At 34.0% G+C, this 21,744-nt stretch overlaps 1 protein-coding gene across 1 annotated transcript in view; it reads left to right on the plus strand.

Annotated features, from left to right (window-relative positions):
• The window catches only part of CAPZA2 (capping actin protein of muscle Z-line subunit alpha 2), a 60,879-nt gene that overhangs the window by 23,391 nt on the left and 15,744 nt on the right, over window positions 1–21,744 (plus strand). The window contains exons 2-4 of the mRNA XM_041727716.1: window positions 8,580–8,643; window positions 12,718–12,769; window positions 18,951–19,014. Of these exons, the coding sequence (XP_041583650.1) occupies window positions 8,580–8,643; window positions 12,718–12,769; window positions 18,951–19,014 (180 nt within the window). The remainder of the gene's footprint in view (window positions 1–8,579; window positions 8,644–12,717; window positions 12,770–18,950; window positions 19,015–21,744) is intronic.

Raw genomic sequence — 21,744 nt, forward strand, 5'->3', positions numbered from 1 at the left:
AAGAAATATTTAGGAGAAAATCCCCATAACCAGAGTAAAGGAGAATTTTTTTTCCTACGAAGTCCTTCACTGTTTAGGATTTTCTCTTGCATAACCACAGTACAGTTACCAAAGTCAAGAAATTAAACATTGATACAATACTGTTTTCTAATCAGCACCTTATTTCACCAATTGGTGGTCCAGGATCTAATCCAGGATCATAGTGAGTTTTATTGTAGTGACTTTAATCTGGAACAATTTCTCAGCATTGTCTGTTTTCTATGACAACACTTTTAAAGATTCCACACTAGTTATTTTGTAGACTGAACCTCAGTTTTGGTTTGATGTTTCCTCAAAATTAGGTTCAGCCTATGAATGTTTGGGTGTAAATGATGTATCCTCAGTATATCCTATTAGGCATATGATGTCAGTTTCCTATTACTTAGAACTTTTATTGTTTGGTAAAGAAGGTTTGTGACTAGTTTCCTCAATGTAAAACTACTATTTACCCTTTAAGTATTTGGAGAAATACTTTTATAAGTATTATACTTTTATTATACTATTATTATACTTTTGTAAGTATAATATACTTTTATAATAGGTATTTGGAGAAATACTTCTATACTTTTTGGTTATGTAAGTGTCCTGTTATCATTTTACCATATTTTTACCCACAAATTTTAGCATCCATTGATGATTTTTGCATGCACAATTACTGAGGTCTTGAAGGTGATTTTTTAATTCAATACTTTCTACATTCATTAGTTGAAATTCAATGCTCAAATGGAGAGCTTTCCCTTGTTCATTTCTTTGTGTCAGTATGGACTCATGGATTCTTATTCATTTATGGAGTTACTATCCATTACTGTCATTACTGAATTTGTTGTTAGAGTTGTGGAATTTCTTTTAAAGGAAGAAAGGGGCGCCTGGGTGGTGTCTGATCTTGGCATCTGGTCATGTCTGGCTCATGTCCAGAGCTCAGGATGGTGTGATCCAGCCCCATCTAGGTCTCTGTGCCTGCTTGAGGTTTCCCTGCACACTTGTTCTCTGTCTGTCCCTCACTCTCAAGCAAATAAATAAATCTTAAAAAAATAAAGCCCATAAGAAAAACAGTGTACAAAAAAGTTCTACAGTAATACTTTTGTGTTATCTCAGACAGTTGATAGGCAGGTTATTTTTATGCAGGATTAATTTATACTAACATTTTGGATATAGTTTTGAACATATTTATCTTCTATATAAGTAACTTTATAGTCACATGTGGTATCTGCTCTTTCACCAGAAACACAAAGGAATGGACATACTTTTTTTGTTATGCTTATCTTTTTATATATTTTATACAAATATTATTTGGATCCAAGAGAAATAAATGAACAAATATAGCTCTTTCAGCTTTTAGCTCAGGTTAATGCATTAAGCTCTACATTAATAGGTTAACTTTTACAAAAAAAAATAAAGTAGGTTAACTTTTTAAAACTATACTTCTTAGTGCAGTTGTTATGAAGTATGCCTATCAGTTATTGGTGACTAACATAGATAAGAGTTAATCTCCCATCTAGCCACACCTCCTTCCCCCTCCCCTGTAAAAAAAAAAGCCTCCCCACTCCCCCACCCCCAATAGTCTAGAATTGCAGTTTTAGAAATACAGTAAAACAGATTGTCTCTCTGGTCTCCCTCTGCCCCTCCCCCCCTTGCTCTTTCTAAAAGCGGGGGTGGGGGCAGTGGGGAGACGCCTGTGTGTCTGGGTCATTTAAGCTTCCAACTCTTGATTTCAGCTTAGGTGATCCTCAGGGTCATAGGATCAAGCCTCAGGTGGTGCTCTATGTTGGGATTCCCTCCTCTTCCTCTTCCCCCACCCCCCAAAACAATAAGTATTTCCTGAATCTGACTGCAGTTTAGAAGGACTTGATTTTGATTAATACATGGAGGAAAATGGTGGGTAACGCAGAAGATTTAGCAGAGGGCCTAGGAATGTATCTAATAATTCACTGGGCTCTTCCAGAAAAGCCCAGAAAAATAATATTCCCAGGGATAAATAGAGTATAGCTCCATGTATATTAGAAAAACTTTGAGGAAATATGTGGTTTTTAATTTTTAGAAAATCCACTCTTGAGACCTCTTGTTGTATGACCTTTTTCCTTTTCTTGGATTTAGAAGTGGGCTAGAATAAATAGTTAATAAGATTAAAAGAAAAAAAAGTCAGCCAGGAAGGCTATGATGTAGGGGAACTTTTGAGTCTATAGCAGTAGTTAGAAAATACCCTGATGAAATTCACAAAGACCAGATTACAATATCCAGGCATAGCTGGTAAATCCAAGTTGTGTTTTGGGTTCTCAGACAGCGCCTGTGACCTCCTATCCTTAATGTTACTTCTTTTGACTCACCATTCACTTTGGATGTTGTGAGCAATCTATTAACTGTTTTTGGTTACAGCATAACAAATGCGTATCATTTAGTGCAAATAACAAGGGCCAATAAGTCCATAGAAAAAAAATTTTACATCCTTTTTGCTTTCTTTGGTGAAAACTCCAAATAAAACTAAAATTGTAAATGACATGTGCCTTTTTTTTTCAAACAATTTAATATTTTAAAACTCAACAACTTAGCTAATTGTATCACTAAATATGCTATATATATATATATATATATATATATACTGCTTGCTATTAGTACTTTAATTTTGTCAGTTTTATAAGTCACTAGGACTGCTAAAAACAATCACCTCTGGGTACCTGGGTGGATCAGCTTCAGCGGCTGCCTTCAGTTCAGGTCATTGTCATTGTCTTAGGTTCCTGAGATCAAGCTCTGCATCATGCTCCCTCTCCCTCTGCAACTCCCCTTGCTCATGCTCTCTCAAATAATAAATAAATAAATAAAAATCTTTAAAAAAAAAAAAAAAGAACAATTACATAAAAATTCTAAATGTTTTCAAAAGAAATTGATGAATTCATCAGCAGGTTACCACAGTTTTTATTTGTTGCCTATGGTAATGACAAAGACGTTGTTGTTGTTGCTTTAAGACTTTAAGTGCTAACAACTCCTTACCTCACTGTAGGGGCAGGGGTGTGATGAAGGAAATTAAGTTAAAATATTTACATAATCATAATAGAGTCTAATATATGTTTAGCATGTACTGCTTCCATACCCTTATTCCACCTTTGCCTGTTTAAAATTATTTTTAATATTTTGGCTTTTAATTTTAAAAATCGTTTTTAAAAGATTATATTTTTTAATAGAATGCTAGCATAAGTAGGGGCGGTACAGAGGGAGAAAGAAAGGCAGACTCCCTGCTGAGCAGGAAGCCAGATGTGGGCACCTATGGTGAGTCAGTCCCAAAACCCCAAGATCATGACCTGAGCTGAAGGCAGGTGTTTAACTGAGACTGAGCCACCCAGATACCTCTTGGCTTTTGGTTTTATTTATTTATTTATTTTTAAAACATTTTTATTTATTTATTCATGAGAGAGAGAGAAGCAGAGACACAGGCAGAGGGAGAAGCAGGCTCCATGCTGGGAGCCTGACGTGGGACTCGATCCTGGGACTTTATCCTGGGTCTCCAGGATCCCACGCTGGGCTGAAAGCTGCGCTAAACCACTGAGCCAGCTTTTGATTTTAGGCTGTCCAGCTTTTGATTTTAATATTAGTTTTAAACATTTAGAAGAGAAGAATAATTTTGAAAATACATAAAACATAATAATGTTTCATTATGTATAAACACGATTTTATTTGTATGTTTATATATTTATGGACATTTGGGTTGTGGTTTGTTTCCAGTCTTAAGTATTTGTGAATAGATTTTATTTTATTTATTTATTTGAGGGAGAGAAGAGAAGCACAAGCAGGGGAAGGAACAGAATAAGAGGGAGATGCAGAATCCCCACTGAGTGCAGAGCTCAATGCAGAGTTCGATCCCAGGACCCCAGGATCATGACCTGAGCTGAAGGCAGATGCTTAACTGACCAAGCCACCCAGGAGCCCAATTTTTTTTTTTTTTTTTTTTTTTTTTTTTTAAGAAAGACAGTGCGCAAGTGCACATGCAGAGCCCTATGTGGGCTCCATCTCACGACCCTGATATCGTGACCTGAGCCAAATTCGGGAGTCCAATGCTAGGGATGCCTGGGTGGCTCAGTGGTTGAGCGACTGCCCTTGGGTTCTGGGATCAAGTCCTGTATTGGGTTCCCCGCAGGAGCCTGCTTCTCCCTCTGCCTATGTCTCTGCCTCTCTCTGTGTGTCTTTCAAATTAAATGAAATCTTTAAAAAAAAAAATGTCGAATGCTCAACTAACTGAGCCACCCAGGTGTCCCAGTAAATAGATTTTTGTATGGACATAGGTTTGCATTCTTCTAGGGTAGGTAGATAGATACCCGTTTTCCAAACTGGTTGGTACAATTTTGGGTTGCCACAGCTATGTATTACGGTTCCAGTTCTGCATCCTCAGGAGTGCTTGATATTATCAAGCCATTTTTATTTTAGCCATTCTGCTAGGTATGTAGTAGTGTTTCATGATTTCAGTATTCATTTCCTTAATGATTTATGATGTTGCACATTCTTTTGTGCACTTGTCTTCTGTATATCCTGTCCACTGAAGTATCCCAAGTTTTTTGCTTACTATTTTCTTACTGTTGAGTTTTGAGTGTTTATAATCTGGATACAAGTTCCTTGTCAGCTATGTGATTTGCTAATTTTTTCTCCAGTTTGTAGCTTGTCTTTTCATTCTCTTAACAGTGTCTTTAACAGAACAAAAGATATTAATTTCAATGAAGTCCAGTTCATCAGTCTTTTTTTTTAATGGATTCTTATCATGTCTAATAATTTTTTGCCTAACCCCAAGTCGTGAAGATTTTCTTCTGTTTATTTTTAAGTTCTGTGTTTTACATTTAGAGCTATGATCTATTTTGATGTAATTTTTAAAGTAAGGTATGAGGTTTAAGTTGGTGTTCATTTTTTGCTCATGGATATCTAATTGTTTGGTTTTTTTTTTTTAAGATTTATTTATTCATGAGAGACACAGGGGGGTGGGGGTGGGGCAGAAACATAGACAGAGGGAGAAGCAGGCTCCACACAGGGAGCCCCATGTGGGACTCGATCCCAGGCCTCTAGGACCATGCCCTGGGCCAAAGGCAGGCATTAAACCTCTGAGCCACCCAGGGATCCCCGAATATCTAATTGTTTGAATATCCTTTGTTGAAAAGATACCTTTCTTTATTGAATTTCCTTTGCACTTGTATCAAAAATCATTTGGCCATATATATGGGTATATTTTTGGACACTTAGTTCAGATCCACTGGTAAGTCTTGAAATCAGGTAGTGTCCATTCTCCAACTTTGTTTGCTCTTTTTCAAAATAGTTTTAGCTATTCTCGTTCATTTGTCTTTACTACTATGCATTTACTATTAAGGGTATAAAATAACATTTAATTCTCTTGTTTCCTAAGCAAAATCTATTTTTAATACCGTGTGTGTGTTGGGGTTATTTTGGTTATCACAGTGACTTTTTTATCTTGCTTGCATTTGGGGAGAGGGGGTCTTAATACATGGCCAAAATAATCTGCGTTCATTACATTCTTTATACATAGAAAAGTAATAATATAGAAAACATATCAATGTTAGTATCAGCTTGTTGATGTGTATCAGAAAAATTGTTTTGATTTTGATTGGGCCCTCCTAGAATCTGTAGAATAGTTGGAAGAAAATTGTCATCTTCACATTATTGAGTTCCAATCTATGAACATAATATATCTATTTAGCTCTTTAATTTCTTCCATCAGTATTTTGTATTGTTTTCAGCACACAAGTCCTGCATGTGTTTTGTTAGATTTACACATAAACTATTATATTTTAGATTCCTTGGGATTTTTCACTGTAAGCAGTCATGTTGTCTGCAAATATAATTTTTTTTTTTTATGAAATGTGTTTATTTTTCTTATTGCACTGACTTTAATATGATGTTGAATAGTAGTGGTGGAAAGAAACATTCTTGTCTTTCCTGATTTTAGGGGGAGAGCATTCAGTCTTTGACCATTAAGGATGATGTTAACTGGTAGGCTTTTTTTGCAAATACCTTTTATCAGATTAAGGACATTCTCTTCTTAGTTTGCTGAGTTTTTGTCATGATTGTCGAATGTTATCAAATAATTATTCTGTATCTATTGATTTCCAGGGCAAACACTTTTGGTCATGATGTGTTATTCTTTCTGTATGGTCCTAGATTCGGTTTTCTATTATTTTATTGAAGGTTTCTACGTTCATGAGAGATGTGTTTGTTGTGAGTTGTGTTTCTTGAAATTGTTAAGTCTTTATTAGAGAATAGCACTGTTCTTTTAAAATGAATTGGACAAAAAAAATAAATAAATAAATAAAAAATAAAATAAAATGAATTGGACAAAAAAAATAAAATAAAATGAATTGGACAGTGTTCTCTGGAATAATTTGCGTAGAATTGGTATTTTTTCCTAAATTGTTTGGTGTAAGAAAACCTGGAGTTTTATTTGTTGGAAGGGTTTTAACAACAAACTCAGTTTCTTTAGTAGATCTAAGAATATGCAGATTATCTATTTTTTCTTAAGTGGACTTTAGTTTTTGTGTCTTTCAAGGAATTTTCTGTATCTTTTAAGTTATTGCTATTAACATTTTAAGTACCCCCCCAAAAAAGGTTTATACTGAGGTAGCTGTTTGGTAGCTACACGTTCATCTTTTGGTGGGAAGATTGTACCCATTCTACCAAAACTATTTTAAATATGAGAAGCAGCATTATGTAGTGAATATACATTATGTAGTGTAGATTCAGGAATCAGACCAAGTTACTTAACCTCTTCTGCTTCAGTTACCTACCGCATCAAAAGATTACAAATAGGAACTACCTCATAGGGTTGTTGTGAAGAATAAATAACCTAATTCATGTAGTGTGCTTGGTGAACACTGATTTAAATAATCCCGTTAAAAGAAATCTTTTTCATCATTGTTGTCTCTCAGTGGTATCCGACTATAGTTACAGATTTTACTTCAAACTTTTTAGCGTTCCAGACTACAAAGACTTTTCCTTTTTGTTTTAAATTGAAATGTTCTACCTTTTTAAGGCCTTGTTACATATGTGGCCTCTAACTAGAGATATCTTTCTAGCCATAGATAACCTTTTTCATCTGTCTCCTCCGAAAATCATGTATACTTAGATGCATGCACCTATACGTAGAACACCTATACACATATATTACTATTTCTTTTGCTTTCCGTTATTTTCAGTTTCTACATCGAGCTAATAAAGTGGGAAATATGAAAATAATTGTTTTTGCCAAAGTCCCTTGGCAATATTGAATTCAGCAAATACATGAATGTGTGTTAAAAAAAAAAATCACCTAGGAATCCTGTTTAAATAGTGGCTCCTAGGTCTTGTTTCCCAGAGTCTAATCCAGTCAGTTAGGGTGCGGCCCATCATTATGAGTTTCTGACTGTTGCTGCTGCTTGTTGGGGACTGCCCTTTGGGGAAAGTCAGCCACAACTTGGAAGTTGCTGGGGTAGTCAGAAATTGACTGGGAAACTGTTAGAAATATTCAAGACTTCTTTACTAAACTAGAATATTGGGCATGCCATTTAAGCTCTCTTATTTTCATTAGTAATTGATCTCCTTATTAGACATGGCCTTTATTCTCTAAAATATGCCTGTCAGTATGCCTCTTGATATTTTCTCTCTCGTATCTTCGAACTAAAATTTCCTAAGATCAGTCAGTTCTTAGGAAAAACATTTTGAGGGATCCCTGGGTGGCGCAGCGGTTTGGCGCCTGCCTTTGGCCCAGGGCGCGATCCTGGGGACCCGGGATCGAATCCCACGTCGGGCTCCCGGTGCATGGAGCCTGCTTCTCCCTCTGCCTGTGTCTCTGCCTCTCTCTCTCTCTCTCTGTGTGGCTGTCATAAATAAATAAAAATTTAAAAAAATAAAAATAAAAATAAAAAAAGGAAAAACATTTTGAATTTAGACTTTTCTTCCCCCTTCTTTCGTAGATTTTTCACTAATTTGTGATTTTATAGAAACATAAATATGGCAAATCTGTTTTCTTCATTTTACGTAAATGCATCTTATTTCTTCACACGTACAAATTTTCTTTTTTTTTTTTTTAAGATTTTATTTATTTATTCATAGACACAGAGAGAGAGGCAGAGGCACAGGCAGAGGGAGAAGCGGGCTCCGTGCAGGGAGCCCGATGTGGGACTCGATCCCGGGTCTCCAGGATCACACCCCAGGCTGTAGGCAGCGCCAAACCGCTGCGCCACCAGGGCTGCCCGGTACAAATTTTCTTGATTGATTTTATTTTTTTTCCATTTTGGTTTAAAAGAATTTACTTCTAAGAAAATGTTTATATGTAGGTAGTTTGCATCCTTAAATGTGTTAAATATATATTTTATCTGCATTCAGCCTATACATTATGATTCTGTTAAATGATTGAAGCAGTAATAAACTTAAGATGTTTGAAGAAGCGTCACTAACTTTGAAAAAAGTTTAAAGACATTTTCAGTAGAACTTTGAAGTGGTATAATTTTGAATGTATTTTCGGTTATTTTAGCAGAGGCCTATGCCATGGAACATTTATATCTTCATTTCTGTTTTAGGTGCGAATAGCAGCAAAATTCATTATTCATGCCCCTCCTGGAGAATTTAATGAGGTGTTTAATGGTGAGTGTTTAATTCATAGCATTAAGGCTTGATATATCAAGCACTCCTCTTTTTAAAAGAATAAATTATATAACCAAAAGAACTAAGCTAAGGGGAGGGAGGAATATGTAGGAAAAATCTGTACTTTCTGAATTACAGGGAAAATTTTTGTCAATATTGATCTCATAATGGCATGAATATGTTTATGAGACATATGAAATTATGTTTAAGTTAACCTCCTTAAAAGAGTAATATTAAAGTTTTTGAAAACAGATTTTTAATTTTAACTATTTTTTGGAATTGTGAAATGCATTTTTTTTTGTATTTCTTTTAAAGAAAAACTTAGTATAATATGAACAGCCAAAAAAAGGGGGTAGGGCATTGTTTCAGCATGTTCAGAAGATAAGAGAACGTGTAAAAACTATTTAATTTATAGCTTAAAAATTAGTTCACAGTATGCCCTTCTTTAAACCTCAGTGGCAAACATTTTTATAGTTATCTACCCATACGTAGATCAGAAATGTAAACTGTTAACCAGTCTCCTGGTTGCTGTAAAAATTAACAATAGCTCCTCTTTAACAGTGAGAGTGCTGTGGTTGAACAATTGCCAGGAAAATGGCCTATAGTGATCTTTTTACGAAACTTTTCTTAAGCAGTTTTAAGAATAAGTTACCATAGGCACTGTAAATGTGTTATTTCTACTTATGTATATTTGGCCTTCACTGTCTAAAATTAAAACTAATTTACACAGAACTCTTCAGTTTTATTTTTAAAACATTCTATTCCAGAGTAAATTATTTAAACATATTTTAAAGAAGTTTAATCACTCATTTTCATTCATATAAGATATAATGGAATCTCACCTCAAAAAGATCAGGTTTGAAAGTCTAAAAATGAGGTAAAAATTTTGTGAAGTTAAAATTACCCTTGAAAATTCCTTAAATCATCAACAAACTACAATGCATGATTGAATGCAGACAGTTACCTAGGATAATTTTTATGTATTTAAAAATTTAACCACTCAGCTACACTTAGAATGGGAAGTCTACACTATATTCTGCCTTTTAAGATAACTGTAAAATCTCAAATAGTGAATTATAAAATTGGGAGAGAATTCACAAATATTTCTGCTTCCTGAAGGGTTTAACTTCAGCCTCTATATTCCTTAGGTTCAAAAGTTGGCATGTAACTTGAACTGATAGCGGTGAAACTACACTAAAGCCAATGGCTCACAAACTCTTGTGTAATTCATAGAACCAAGAATGAATTGTAAATTCTAGATGTTTTTCACTGAATGTTCTTACCTTGAATTAAATGCTCTACAAATTTGTTCATTAGAAAGGCCCTAAAAGAATGTATGAGTCCTAGAAATTGCTTTTCTGAGTCTCTCTGGAAATTGATGTTGGTAAGTTCTATGTTGAGGTACAATAAATTTGGGTGTTTAGGATAAGCCATTCAATAGGTTTGGGATGGAGAGTGAGCTATGGAACAGAAGTGGGATATAGAATATTACATGTAAGTTTTAAATAGGGAGTGTTTTATTTTTATTTATTTTTTAAGATTTTATTTATTTATTCATGAGAGACACAGAGAAAGAGAGGCAGAGACACAGGCAGAGGGAGAAGCAGGCTCCATGCCGGGAGCCCGACATGGGACTCGATCCCGGGACTGGGATCACGCCCTGAGCTGAAGGCAGATGCTGAGCCACCCAGATGTCCCTTCATTGCTGTTTTTGTTGATAACACCAGTATGATGATTCCAAGAGAAGCAACAGATTTTAGAATTACAAAGTCATAATAAAATCATGTTGATTTAGTGGTTCCCAAATACCGTTTCCTAGGCTGGCTATGTTAGAATCATTGAAACGTAAATATCTGGTCTTCATTCTCAGAAACTGATGCAGTAGACCTGGGCTAGAGCTGTGAAACATAAGGGTTTTATTTTTTGTTTTGTTTTAAGTCTCGTACTCACCACCTTATGGTTCTGACGTGCAACCTGGCTTAGAACCACAGCCTGATCCTTTCTTTAAGAACAGATTTTATTCAAATTCTTTTGTCTTTTGTCTGTGAAATCTTTCATTTTCTTCTTCTGTTATTTCCTTATGATGAAAGCTTTCCAGAGTAAAGCTAACTGGATCAAATAAATCATGCTTTTAAATTTTATTCCCATTTAGTACTGGAAGAGATACACTACCACGCAGCACCACTATTCATGATTATGTTTTAAATATTGAACATGAAAAGATCATATCAAATCTCTCCAGTTTGCTTTGTGAGATAGGAAGAACTGTAATTTTAAATGTCTGTTTTTTAAGAATAATTTTTTAGGCAGTAGCTTCCATTGCTTAAAATCAGTTAATTTAGAAATCTAATTAGTATTATTTTAGTGGTTAGCAGAAGAGATTATTTTTTAAATTTGGGCCTGCTGCTGAGAAGAGGCATGTGAATAGTCGGTATTTCTTCTTTGGAGTAGCTTTATGATTTATGTAAAAATGATTCGTAGTCATTCTAAAATTTCCAAAGTGCAAAATTAAATCTAAAGATCACATAAAATTCTGCCCTCTAGTTCTCCAGTGTTTGAATTAAATACTTCTGCCATTCTCCATTGGACACAGGTATATGACATTACATAAATATGATAATACCATGCATACTGAGTTTTCCTCTTGCTGTTTATCGTGTTATGGAGGTATTTCATGTTGATAAATAAATTTTTTCACATCTACATTATTTTTAATGGCTGTTCAATTTTACACCCTTTATAAGGTCTATATAGTCTGTTTATATTTAAGTAATTTCTTAATGGGAGATACTTAGGTTTTTTTGTGTTATTTTCATTTAGTGAAATGCACTGTAGTATGTATTTTATGATCACAACTGTAAAATAGCCAAGTGTGTAGCAAAAGTAAAGAAAGAAAATATACCAAGATTAGAATTCCGTTTGGTGAAATTATGTGGATTTTTTCCCTATTGTTTTACAAAGTGCTTAGATTTTCCAAGAAAAGTATTATTTTTAAAGTTATGTTTTAATGATGAGTAGGCAAATGTCTACATAATAATTGAGTCTAAAAAAAATAATAATTGAGTCTAAAATTAGAACAGAATTAAGAATCAATAACCAAAGTGAGATTGCTAAATCAAATAAAGCAGTTATCCATATTGAACCAAATACATTCATCTGTTGTTTGAACATGAGCTGAGGACAGAAATGTCTACATCTGTGCTCTGTTCACAAGCTGTTTCTTGCCTAATCTCTTTTTGTATGAAGCAAATTCATTTGAAACTCATGATAATGTTGTCAAATTAGGAGGCAGACATCTTCGGCAACTCTCACCAATCTTTTTGATGGAGCTTAAACTCCACTGTAATTCCTTGGAAATACATTACAGTCTGCCTACATTGGCTATTAATTAAGAAGGTATAAAATAACATTTACAGGTTTCTTCTGCTATCCAAAAATAGAGTTCTGTGAAATCTTTCATTAGCCGAAATGGCATAAAGTGGAGAAACAATTGCCATTTGGTAAAAGTGAAAATCCTCCTTGGATTCCATTCAGTTAGCAAAAGCAGGTAAAAAGCCAAGTAGCATAAAGGGAACTTTCAAATAGCTGGGGAAATTTCTATTTCTGTTTAATTCCCTCTCCTGTTCCTAACCAATATCTTTAATAATAATAATAATAATAATAATAATAATACTTTGGTGTGTTTTTGTGATTATTTTGGTCATCATAGTAAAATTTTGATCTTGTGGGGGATCCCTGGGTGGCACAGCGGTTTAGTGCCTGCCTTTGGCCCAGGGCGCGATCCTGGAGACCCGGGATTGAGTCCCACGTCGGGCTCCCGGTGCATGGAGCCTGCTTCTCCCTCTGCCTACGTCTCTGCCTGCCTCTCTCTCTCTCTCTCTCTCTGTGTGTGTGACTATCATAAATAAAAAAAAATTTTTTTTTAATTTAAAAAAAATTTTGATCTTGCTTACATGGTGGGTGTGGGGGAAGACTGGGGAATGTTAATACATGACCAAAGGAATCTGCATTCATTATTAAGAATTTCAAACATATAAAAATAATAATATAGAAAACCTAATACTTATTTTGCAGATGTTCGGTTACTGCTTAATAATGATAATCTTCTCAGGGAAGGAGCAGCTCAGTAAGTATTACATATTATATTAACTAAGTGACATAATGAGAAAAAAATGTTTTAAAGGTGTTTTTTAAGCAATAATCCCTGAAATAGATATTCATACATCAACTTTAAGTATATATGTATATCATATGTATGTACATAGAGGAGAAATATTTTTGTTGAGGTTTAAATATATATGTGCATTATATGTGTGTAATCACTCAAAAGAGAAATACTTTTGATCACAGAGGGACATAGGGACACAATTATAACCTGAAATTATCTATTGAGTATTTGGCAGTGGCTTATAAACTCAGTACGACATTTTGGCATTGCAGGGTTGGATAAAATTATCTGGAAACTTTGATTTTTGAAATTGTGATTGCTTTTTAATGCAGGTTTTACTTTTTGTTCTGTGTTTGACCCTAATAGATTTTTTAGGATTAGGAGTTCATTTTATTCATTCATCAATACCTAAGATAGTACCTGACATATATTAAATAAATAAATATTTATTAAATAAATAAATATTTACTGGATTTGTGAATGATCCAAAAAAATAGGCAGTCCTCTGCCTATAATAGGCAGTACGTCTTTGGACCAGTGACCACAATCAGGACTTGTCACAACTGTCTTAGGATTTCGGAGAAATAATTAATTCTCTATTCCCACCTCCAAAAATAAGGTGGGGACTCCTATGTTAGGCTAACCAAGTCCATTACTCATTGGAGATTTTTAGGTACCTTGCAAAGAGTGTTTAGTATCTATCTGGGCACCTTTTCTCACCCTAATATTCTACCAAATATATGAATTGTTGAACCGGGGGAAATTTGTTCTTATTCTGTTTTTATAATGTTTAAAGGCTTTATCAAATCTGTCCTTTATAGTTAACCCTAATGAAGTTAGAGGTTCAACAGACCTCTAGGCATATCTCATTTTGCTTCTGATTTAAATTCCTGTTATCTTTTAATAGCAACTTTTATTTATAGATCTCTTTGTTTTTTAATTCCAATATAATTAACATATAGTATTATATTAATTTCAGGTGTACAATATAGTGATTCAGCGATTTATACATTACTCAGTGCTCATCACAATAAGTGTATTCTTAATCCTCTTTACCTGTTTCACCCTATTTATTATTTTTATTGTGAGAAAATGTACATAATATAAAATTTAACCATTTTAAGAATACACGTCTTTGGCATTAAGTCATTCACATTGTGTAACTATCACCACCATCCATCTCCAGAACTTTTTTTATTTTCCCAAACTAAAACTCCATATCCATTAAGCAATAATTTCTCATTCTCCCCTTCCCTCTGCCCCTGGCAACTACCATTCTGTTTTTTGTCTCTATGAATTTGACCTCACTAGGTGTTGCGTAGAAGTGGAATCATACATTATTTGTCATTTTGTGACTGGTTTATTCTCCTAAGCATAGTGTCTTTTGTGTTCATTCATGTTGTGGCATGTGTCCGAATTTTTTCCCTTTTTAATACTGAGTATATATGTATCACATTTTGTTTATTCATCTGTCAGTGGACATTTAGGGTGCTTCCACTCCTGTTAATTATTAAAGTGCTGTATAGAAATAAATTTACTGTATATCTTTGACTTTAATGATAAGCTTCTAAGTGAATGGCTACTTATTCCTAAGTTCTTTAAACTTTATTTACATTATTTGTGTATTTGGGACACCTGGGTGGCTCCGGTTGAGCATCTACCTTTGGCTCAGGGCGTGATTCCAGGATCTGGGATCCAGTCCTGCGTCAGGCTCCCTGCAAGGAGCCTGCTTCTCCTTCTGCCTATGCCTCTGCTTCTCTCTCTCTCTCTGTCTCTCTCTCTCTCTCTCATTCTGTGTCTCATGAATAAATTTTAAAAGATTATTTGTATATTCAAGTAAAATTAATTTTCCTTATAATAGCATATGGCATGTTGAGAAAATCTTACAGAAGTAAAGAAGATGTAGAGCATTTATAACTTCTAACACCAGTGCTTTCAGAGTACTTTTCCTCCGAGTTCTCTGTGGTAAATAAATGTATGGATTGCTTCATGTAGATGCAAGAATTAGTGCTTTTGTGGGAGGGGGTATTTTGTTTTTACTCAAGAAAATGAGAAACTTGACTTGTTGATAGAATAAGAACTTTTCCTCAAAATAAAGTTTAATGAAGGTCAAAGAAATATTCATAATTATTTAATGGTATGAAATAGCCATATAATTGACTCAAAAATGATGAAAGTATTGAAATTTTATTTGTCCAAAGAAGTACTTATCTGATGATGGTTTTTACATTTAAATTAAATAAATTGGATTTGTTGTAAAAAAGAATCAGAATGTGAGCACATTTCTCTTTTATTATAAAACACTTTATGGGGACAATTGTCCACATTTCAGGAGGTATATACATTAAAATGCCTGAAACTCTGATATTCTAAGGAAATGAGTCTAAAGAAATCAGTAGGTAATGATAAAACAAGATGTTTATTGTATGATACCAAAAAACCCCCACCAAAATCTTAAGTAGAAAGTTTAAACTGTCTTGCATGTAGTTATACTATCAGTAAGTGATTGCTAACCAGATGAACACTTAGAGAAATATTAATTTTTTTTTGTTAACTTTAGTAGTATTCTTTTCAAATTTCTCAAAACTATTCATTTGAATTCATTTTGTAAACATCTGAGGGTATCTGTGATTGACTTTAGAACTATATTATTCTGGTTCACAGTATCCTCTCCGTGAAATAATTTTCAGGCAAAAATAGTATCATACTCACTGTTCACTAGACTTGGTTCTGAATTACTTTTAAAATATCTCCAAATCTGGTTTCACCCTCTAAGAAAGATTCATTGCCTATAATTGAGGCTGTCCAAAACCCCATAACGCTAGTTTGCAAAGTGTTTTGAAAACATTTAGAATGTGTCCTAGTGGCAATTTCACCAGAGTAAGTGCATTGCCATAGTCTCATTTCTTAAAGTTGTGATCTTGGATATTGAATTTCTTTTGTACAGGTACTTCTCTTTCTTACATATATGTAATTCTTTCTTTGTTTCTGTTTTTCCCTGTGCTTTAGCTTTTTAAATCTTATTTTCCCCCCCTCTTCCTATCTTTCTATAAGGGGGAAAAAACATGGGTATTATTCTTAAGAGTGGTTTTATTTTATTGTTTTTTTAAAGATTTTTTCATTATTTATTAATGAAAGACACAGAAAGAGAGGCAGAGACATAGGCGGAGATAGAAGCAGACTCCCTGCGGGGAGCGTAATGCAGGACTTGATCCCAGTACCCGGGGATCACGACCAGAACCAAAAGGAGACGCTCAACCACTGAGCCAGCCACCCAGGTGCCCCTTAAGAGTAGTTTTAATGGGATATAAAGGCACAAATTAGGTATGTTTCATAGTATGTAAGAGTAGACATACTAAAGAGTCGGTATTCTCAAGTCTTCTAAATACCCAGAAAGAGCCTTTTATTCAACTGACATGTGATTGCCAGACTTCACTGTGATGATAAAATAAGCCTCTTAGGGATTTTCTATTGGGGAGTTAGATATGTTCGGTATCAGGCCAAATGAAATAAAGTATTATTATAATACAGACATATCAAAGGCCTTTGGAGCCCAAAGGGAGAAATTCTTAATTTCTATTTAGAAGTGGTTTTGAGCTGAATTTAAATGATGAACAGGGTTTGAATAGTAAATAGGGAAATAATATGGCTAAACTGAGGGAGACACCTGGTGAAAAGTATAGTTTGTGACTGTTGCATGACTAATAGTAATGAGTATAAAAATCTTTTTTTTTTTTTTTTAATTTTTATTTATTTATGATAGTCACAGAGAGACAGAGAGAGAGGCAGAGACATAGGCAGAGGGAGAAACAGGCTCCATGCACCATGCACCGGGAGCCTGATGTGGGATTCGATCCCGGGTCTCCAGGATCACGCCCTGGGCCAAAGGCAAGCGCCAAACCACTGCGCCACCCAGGGATCCCATGAGTATAAAAATCTAAGTACAGGAGCAGGTATTTAGAAGTGGATGATCGGGCCATAGAACTATAAAGGGCAGAGAAATCACTGTTTTCATTGTGTCTAGTGAGAGGGCTGAACACCTAGATATTTGCATGGGTGGGGGGATGGGTGAGTAGATGATGAGTAGGTGGATAGAGTAAATTTCTGAACTGAAGGGACTTTAGAAGTCAGCTAATCCAAAGCCCTCTTTTTATAGATAAGGTAAGTGGGCCACATGCTAGCTGATAATGGGGTTTGGACAAAACCTAGGTATTTTATATTCTCACTGCTAGGTTAGTGAGTATCTTTTCCATTGTACCATGTAACTATCACTTATTTAACGTGCTTTGAGCATTTAAGATAACATTTTACCTATTTTCATACTCATTGTCACTTTTCAGATTTCCTGTTCTTCCCTCATTCTCAAGTGATAGATCGATGAGGTTTGATATTCTGAGTAGTAAAAGGCCTAGGACCAAATTACTATCTACATTTATTATTTACATATATCTTTGACTGGAAAATGAATCCTACTTTCTCAATGATCTAGAATACTATTTTTTTTTTTAATTTTTAAATTTTTTATTTATTTATGATAGGCACACAGTGAGAGAGAAAGAAGCAGAGACACAGGCAGAGGGAGAAGCAGGCTCCATGCACCGGGAGCCCGATGTGGGATTCGATCCCAGGTCTCCAGGATCGCGCCCTGGGCCAAAGGCAGGCGCTAAACCGCTGCGCCACCCAGGGATCCCTACTATTTTTATTTTTAATCTCAAAGTACTTTTTACATTTGTTAGTCTGCTGTTAATTTATCAGTAATGGCTTTGCTTATCCGAACATTCCTTTGTAGAGGATACTCAGTAGCTAATAACCTGAAAATTCAGTGGATGTCTTGCTATCCAGAAAATCTTCCAAGTAGATTAGGTTGACAGATGTATTTCTAAATTTTAAAATACTCAATATCTTTTCTGTTAAGTGGAGAAAAAAATACCCAGGTTTTAGATTTAATAAAAATATAATATGGTCCTTACATATTTTTCAGATAATTTTCTGTACTATGAGAATCTTTCCTATAAGTGTATTACATAATTAGGTAATGTAGTATTACCTTATAATATAATATATTACCATATATTATACTTATATGAAAGTAGAGAGAGGATTTATTGTTGAATCCATTTTGTCACCATTTCTTAGTTCAGACTCTTCAGCAGTTCTAACATGGACATTTGCCTAATAACCACCTAACTGCTTTTTTTTTTGGCTCTAGTTGTTCCACTGTCCACTTGTCATACACACTGCAGCCAAATTAATCTTCTTTAAAGGTACTTAGGTTCTTCTTTCTCAGAAAGCTTCAGTGATTCTGTTTTGCCTCCCAAATGAAATAATAATTCTATCAGTCAGGGCTTTTCACTTTAATTTAGTAAATACAATTGAGCACGTGCTATGTGTCGGGCATTGAGCTTGGTGCTTTCTGTGATGTGGATCTAACCTGTCTTCCCATTTGTTTAGTTTATCCTGGTCCCTCTAATTGAAATATTCTTTTCTTCCCATCCCTCCAGTTTTTGCCTGCTCATTATTTCAAGGCCATTTCTCAGTGTCAAATTTCTAATGAAGTCACCTCTAAAACTCTTCTTAACATATATCTTTTACATATATCTTTACATATAGCCTTGCCTCAGTGGAATATAATTTTTAAAAATGTATATTTTCCTTGATGCTTTCTTTATTGCTCATTGTCTTACAATACTTTCTACTTTGTGTTATGATTGTGCTTATCTGTTATCTCTCCTACCCAACTATAAGTCCTCTGATCATAGGATCTGTCGGATTGCTCTTGTATCTCTCATAATAACTACTCTGTTTCCTGGTGTGTTGTATGCTAAATACATACTCGAATAATTAGATATGTATCTTGTTAGATGGCTAACTTTTTACTTTCAAGGTATTGAGTGAAAAGATAAACTATATTTACTGTTTTAATTTTTTTTTGCTAAACATTGAAGGCTGCATATCATTCATCAGTTTTAAAAATAGCCATATCTATATAATATTTATAGTTAATAAGAGATCTGTAATGGAGAGTCATAATATTTAACTTGCCATGTATAGTGCAGGAGATTTGACAAGTGAATTGTTCGTACTATTTTAAAAGTGTTGAGTTTTGTAACTTTAAATAATTGGCCTTTCTCTTTTATAGTGCCTTTGCACAGTATAACTTGGACCAGTTTACTCCAGTAAAAATTGAAGGTTATGAAGATCAGGTATGTTTCATATAAACACGGGATCTGACTTTTCTGTGTTGCATTTATAATGGTTAATATATTCTGCAAGAACTATGAGGTGGTATGTTTAAAGATAAAGTGTTCATTTTAATGATAGCCACTTATGAACAAAATAATTGAAAATTTGGGTTTTTTTTGTGGAGACCAATAATACTGTTAGCAGAAAGTCCCTTTTAGAAGTATTCAAATGTAATTCTTTTAAGAGTTTAGAAAATACTTGCTTTAAATCTACTTTCTTGTTTTTTATAGGGAAAAAATCAATCCTATATTAATCCAAAATCTAGAATATATATTAGTAAGATTTATATCATATTTTGGTTGCTCTGGAATTCTACAGTTCTTCATGTGAGTAACTTAGCATTTAGTAATTATTAAATCTTTTCTTTCCAAAGTGAAAGTTAGAATTGCTAAGTTAAGAAAAGCCACCAAAGATCACTAGTTTTGTGGGGTTTTTTTGTTTTTTTTTTTCTGGTTTAGAGATACTAATAATCAAACAGTGATTGTGCGAAGCACAACTTTCATAAAACAATATTAAGAAGGAACTGGTAGGTACAACATGAAAGAATTTTAACAATTCTTAGTGACCAGTTATGTCAAAGCTTGCATTTGGCATTGTTCATTATATAATATGTAGTCTTGTATTTACAGGGGGAAAAGAGAACCTAGACAGATGACTCGTAACTGCAGAGAAAACAAGCTTACATATATAGACATGCTTGTGTGTATGTATTCACACACCTACACGTATAAAGCTATATAGTGTTTCATAAATTTATTTTTCTTGGGAGATTTTTTTTGTCTTTAATTGTAAACAAAGCTGTATTGTAAATCTTTGTACCTCTGAGCACAGTATTGACCATTATTTTCTTAAAATACATTCCTAAAAGAATATTTGCTGGGTGCAGGGAATGTATTTTTTTTAAATGTTGGATAACTCCCAAACTCATTTATGAACCTGGCATAATATTAGTACTTAAACCTAATAAAGATAAAACAAAAAGCAAACTGTAATCTCACTTACGACCATAGACTTAAAAACTTTAGATATTAACAGATGGAATTCTGGAATATATCAAAAGAATGACAAATCGAGACTAAATAGATTTTATTATAGGAATGCATGAGTGGTTACATGTAAGGCAATATATTGATCTTATCTATTAACCAACAAAGAGAAAACCTTATCATGCATCAATAGTGTAATCAAGCAGCTAGTCCTCATTACAAAATTCCTAAGTAACCTAGGGATAGAAGAAGGAAGACCTCTTAAGTAGACTGTAAATCACAGTAAAGTCACAGTAAATATCATAGACTACAAGCAAACACTAAAATAATTATAGTTAAAATAGAAAATTTGCCAGGTTTGTCCTCTTATTATTATCTAACATAATGGAGGTATAGCAAATAAGACAAGAGAATGAGAACTTTTAAAGCTTTAGAAACGAAAACTTTTAGTAACAGCATTTATATAAGAATGCTAACCAAAAGAAACTAGTAGACTTAAAACAATTTTGTGAGATGGCTGAATTTAAGGTAAGTATACAAAACTCATTAGATGTCCTCCATTGCACCAAATAAGTACTTTACGCTAGAAATGGTTGGAGGGGTAGGAATTCCATATTAATTGGTTAAACTATGCATCAACCTAGGAATTACCTGAACAAGAAAGGCAAAGGATTGTGAAGAGAAGGGTGATTGTCTTCTTAAAACATAAAACAGGATATGAACAATGGAAAGGCAATGCCACATTCCATTCTGAAAATAGGAAGTTAAATTATTAAAAAATTAAGATACGAATTTAATGCAATTTGATTAGAATCCTAATAGTTTTCTTAATTGGTCAAAACGTTCATGAAGTTTGGGCAGTCTGGGTGGCTCAGCAGTTTAGCACCACCTTCAGCCCAGGGTGGGATTGAGTCCCATGTTGGGCTCCTTGCATGGAGCCTGCTTCTTCCTCTGCCTGTGTCTCTGCCTCTCTCTCTCTCTCTGTTTCTCATGAATAAATAAATAAAATATATTTTTTAAGAATGTTCATGAAGTTTATGCAAAAAAAATTCCTGCTTGAAAAAAAAAGTGTAAGAACAAAAAGAATGGGTAAGAAAGAATTCCTTAACTAGATAGCTAGAAGATGCTTTACAACCAATTTAAAGTCAAATCAGGATGGTATTGTATAAAGTACACAAATATATCTGTGCTGCAGCATATAGAACCAGAATTTAGTCCCAAAATATATGTAAATTTTTATGTGTGACAAGATTATAATTTAGATACACAAATAATAAAAGATTGGCATAACTGGTTTCTGTTAAGATTAAGTTGAACCTCTATCTCATACAATATACAGAAATAAATTTCAGGAGGATTAAAATTTGTAAAACGACTAAAAGTTTAAGAGGAAAGAGTCTACATGAGACAATATTAGGACAGGGAGACTATCTTAAATAAGCCTGGAAACCCAGAAACTGTAAGAGAAAAGATGGACATTTTGCTACATAATAGTTAACCATAAAATGAAAAAGATACCTTAAACAAAATACTTATAAATTAATATGAAAACAAAAAATCTCAGATGAAAAATATTAAAGAATATTTGCTCACAGAAGAGCAAATGGCCCACACACAAAGCAATATTTAGATCAGTCAGTAGTCAGAGAAATATAATTAAAGTAATGAGATATTTTATACCCATCAGATTGAAAAAAAGAATCA

This window comes from Vulpes lagopus, chromosome 13 (genome assembly GCF_018345385.1).
Source record: "Vulpes lagopus strain Blue_001 chromosome 13, ASM1834538v1, whole genome shotgun sequence".
Lineage (NCBI taxonomy): Eukaryota > Metazoa > Chordata > Mammalia > Carnivora > Canidae > Vulpes > Vulpes lagopus.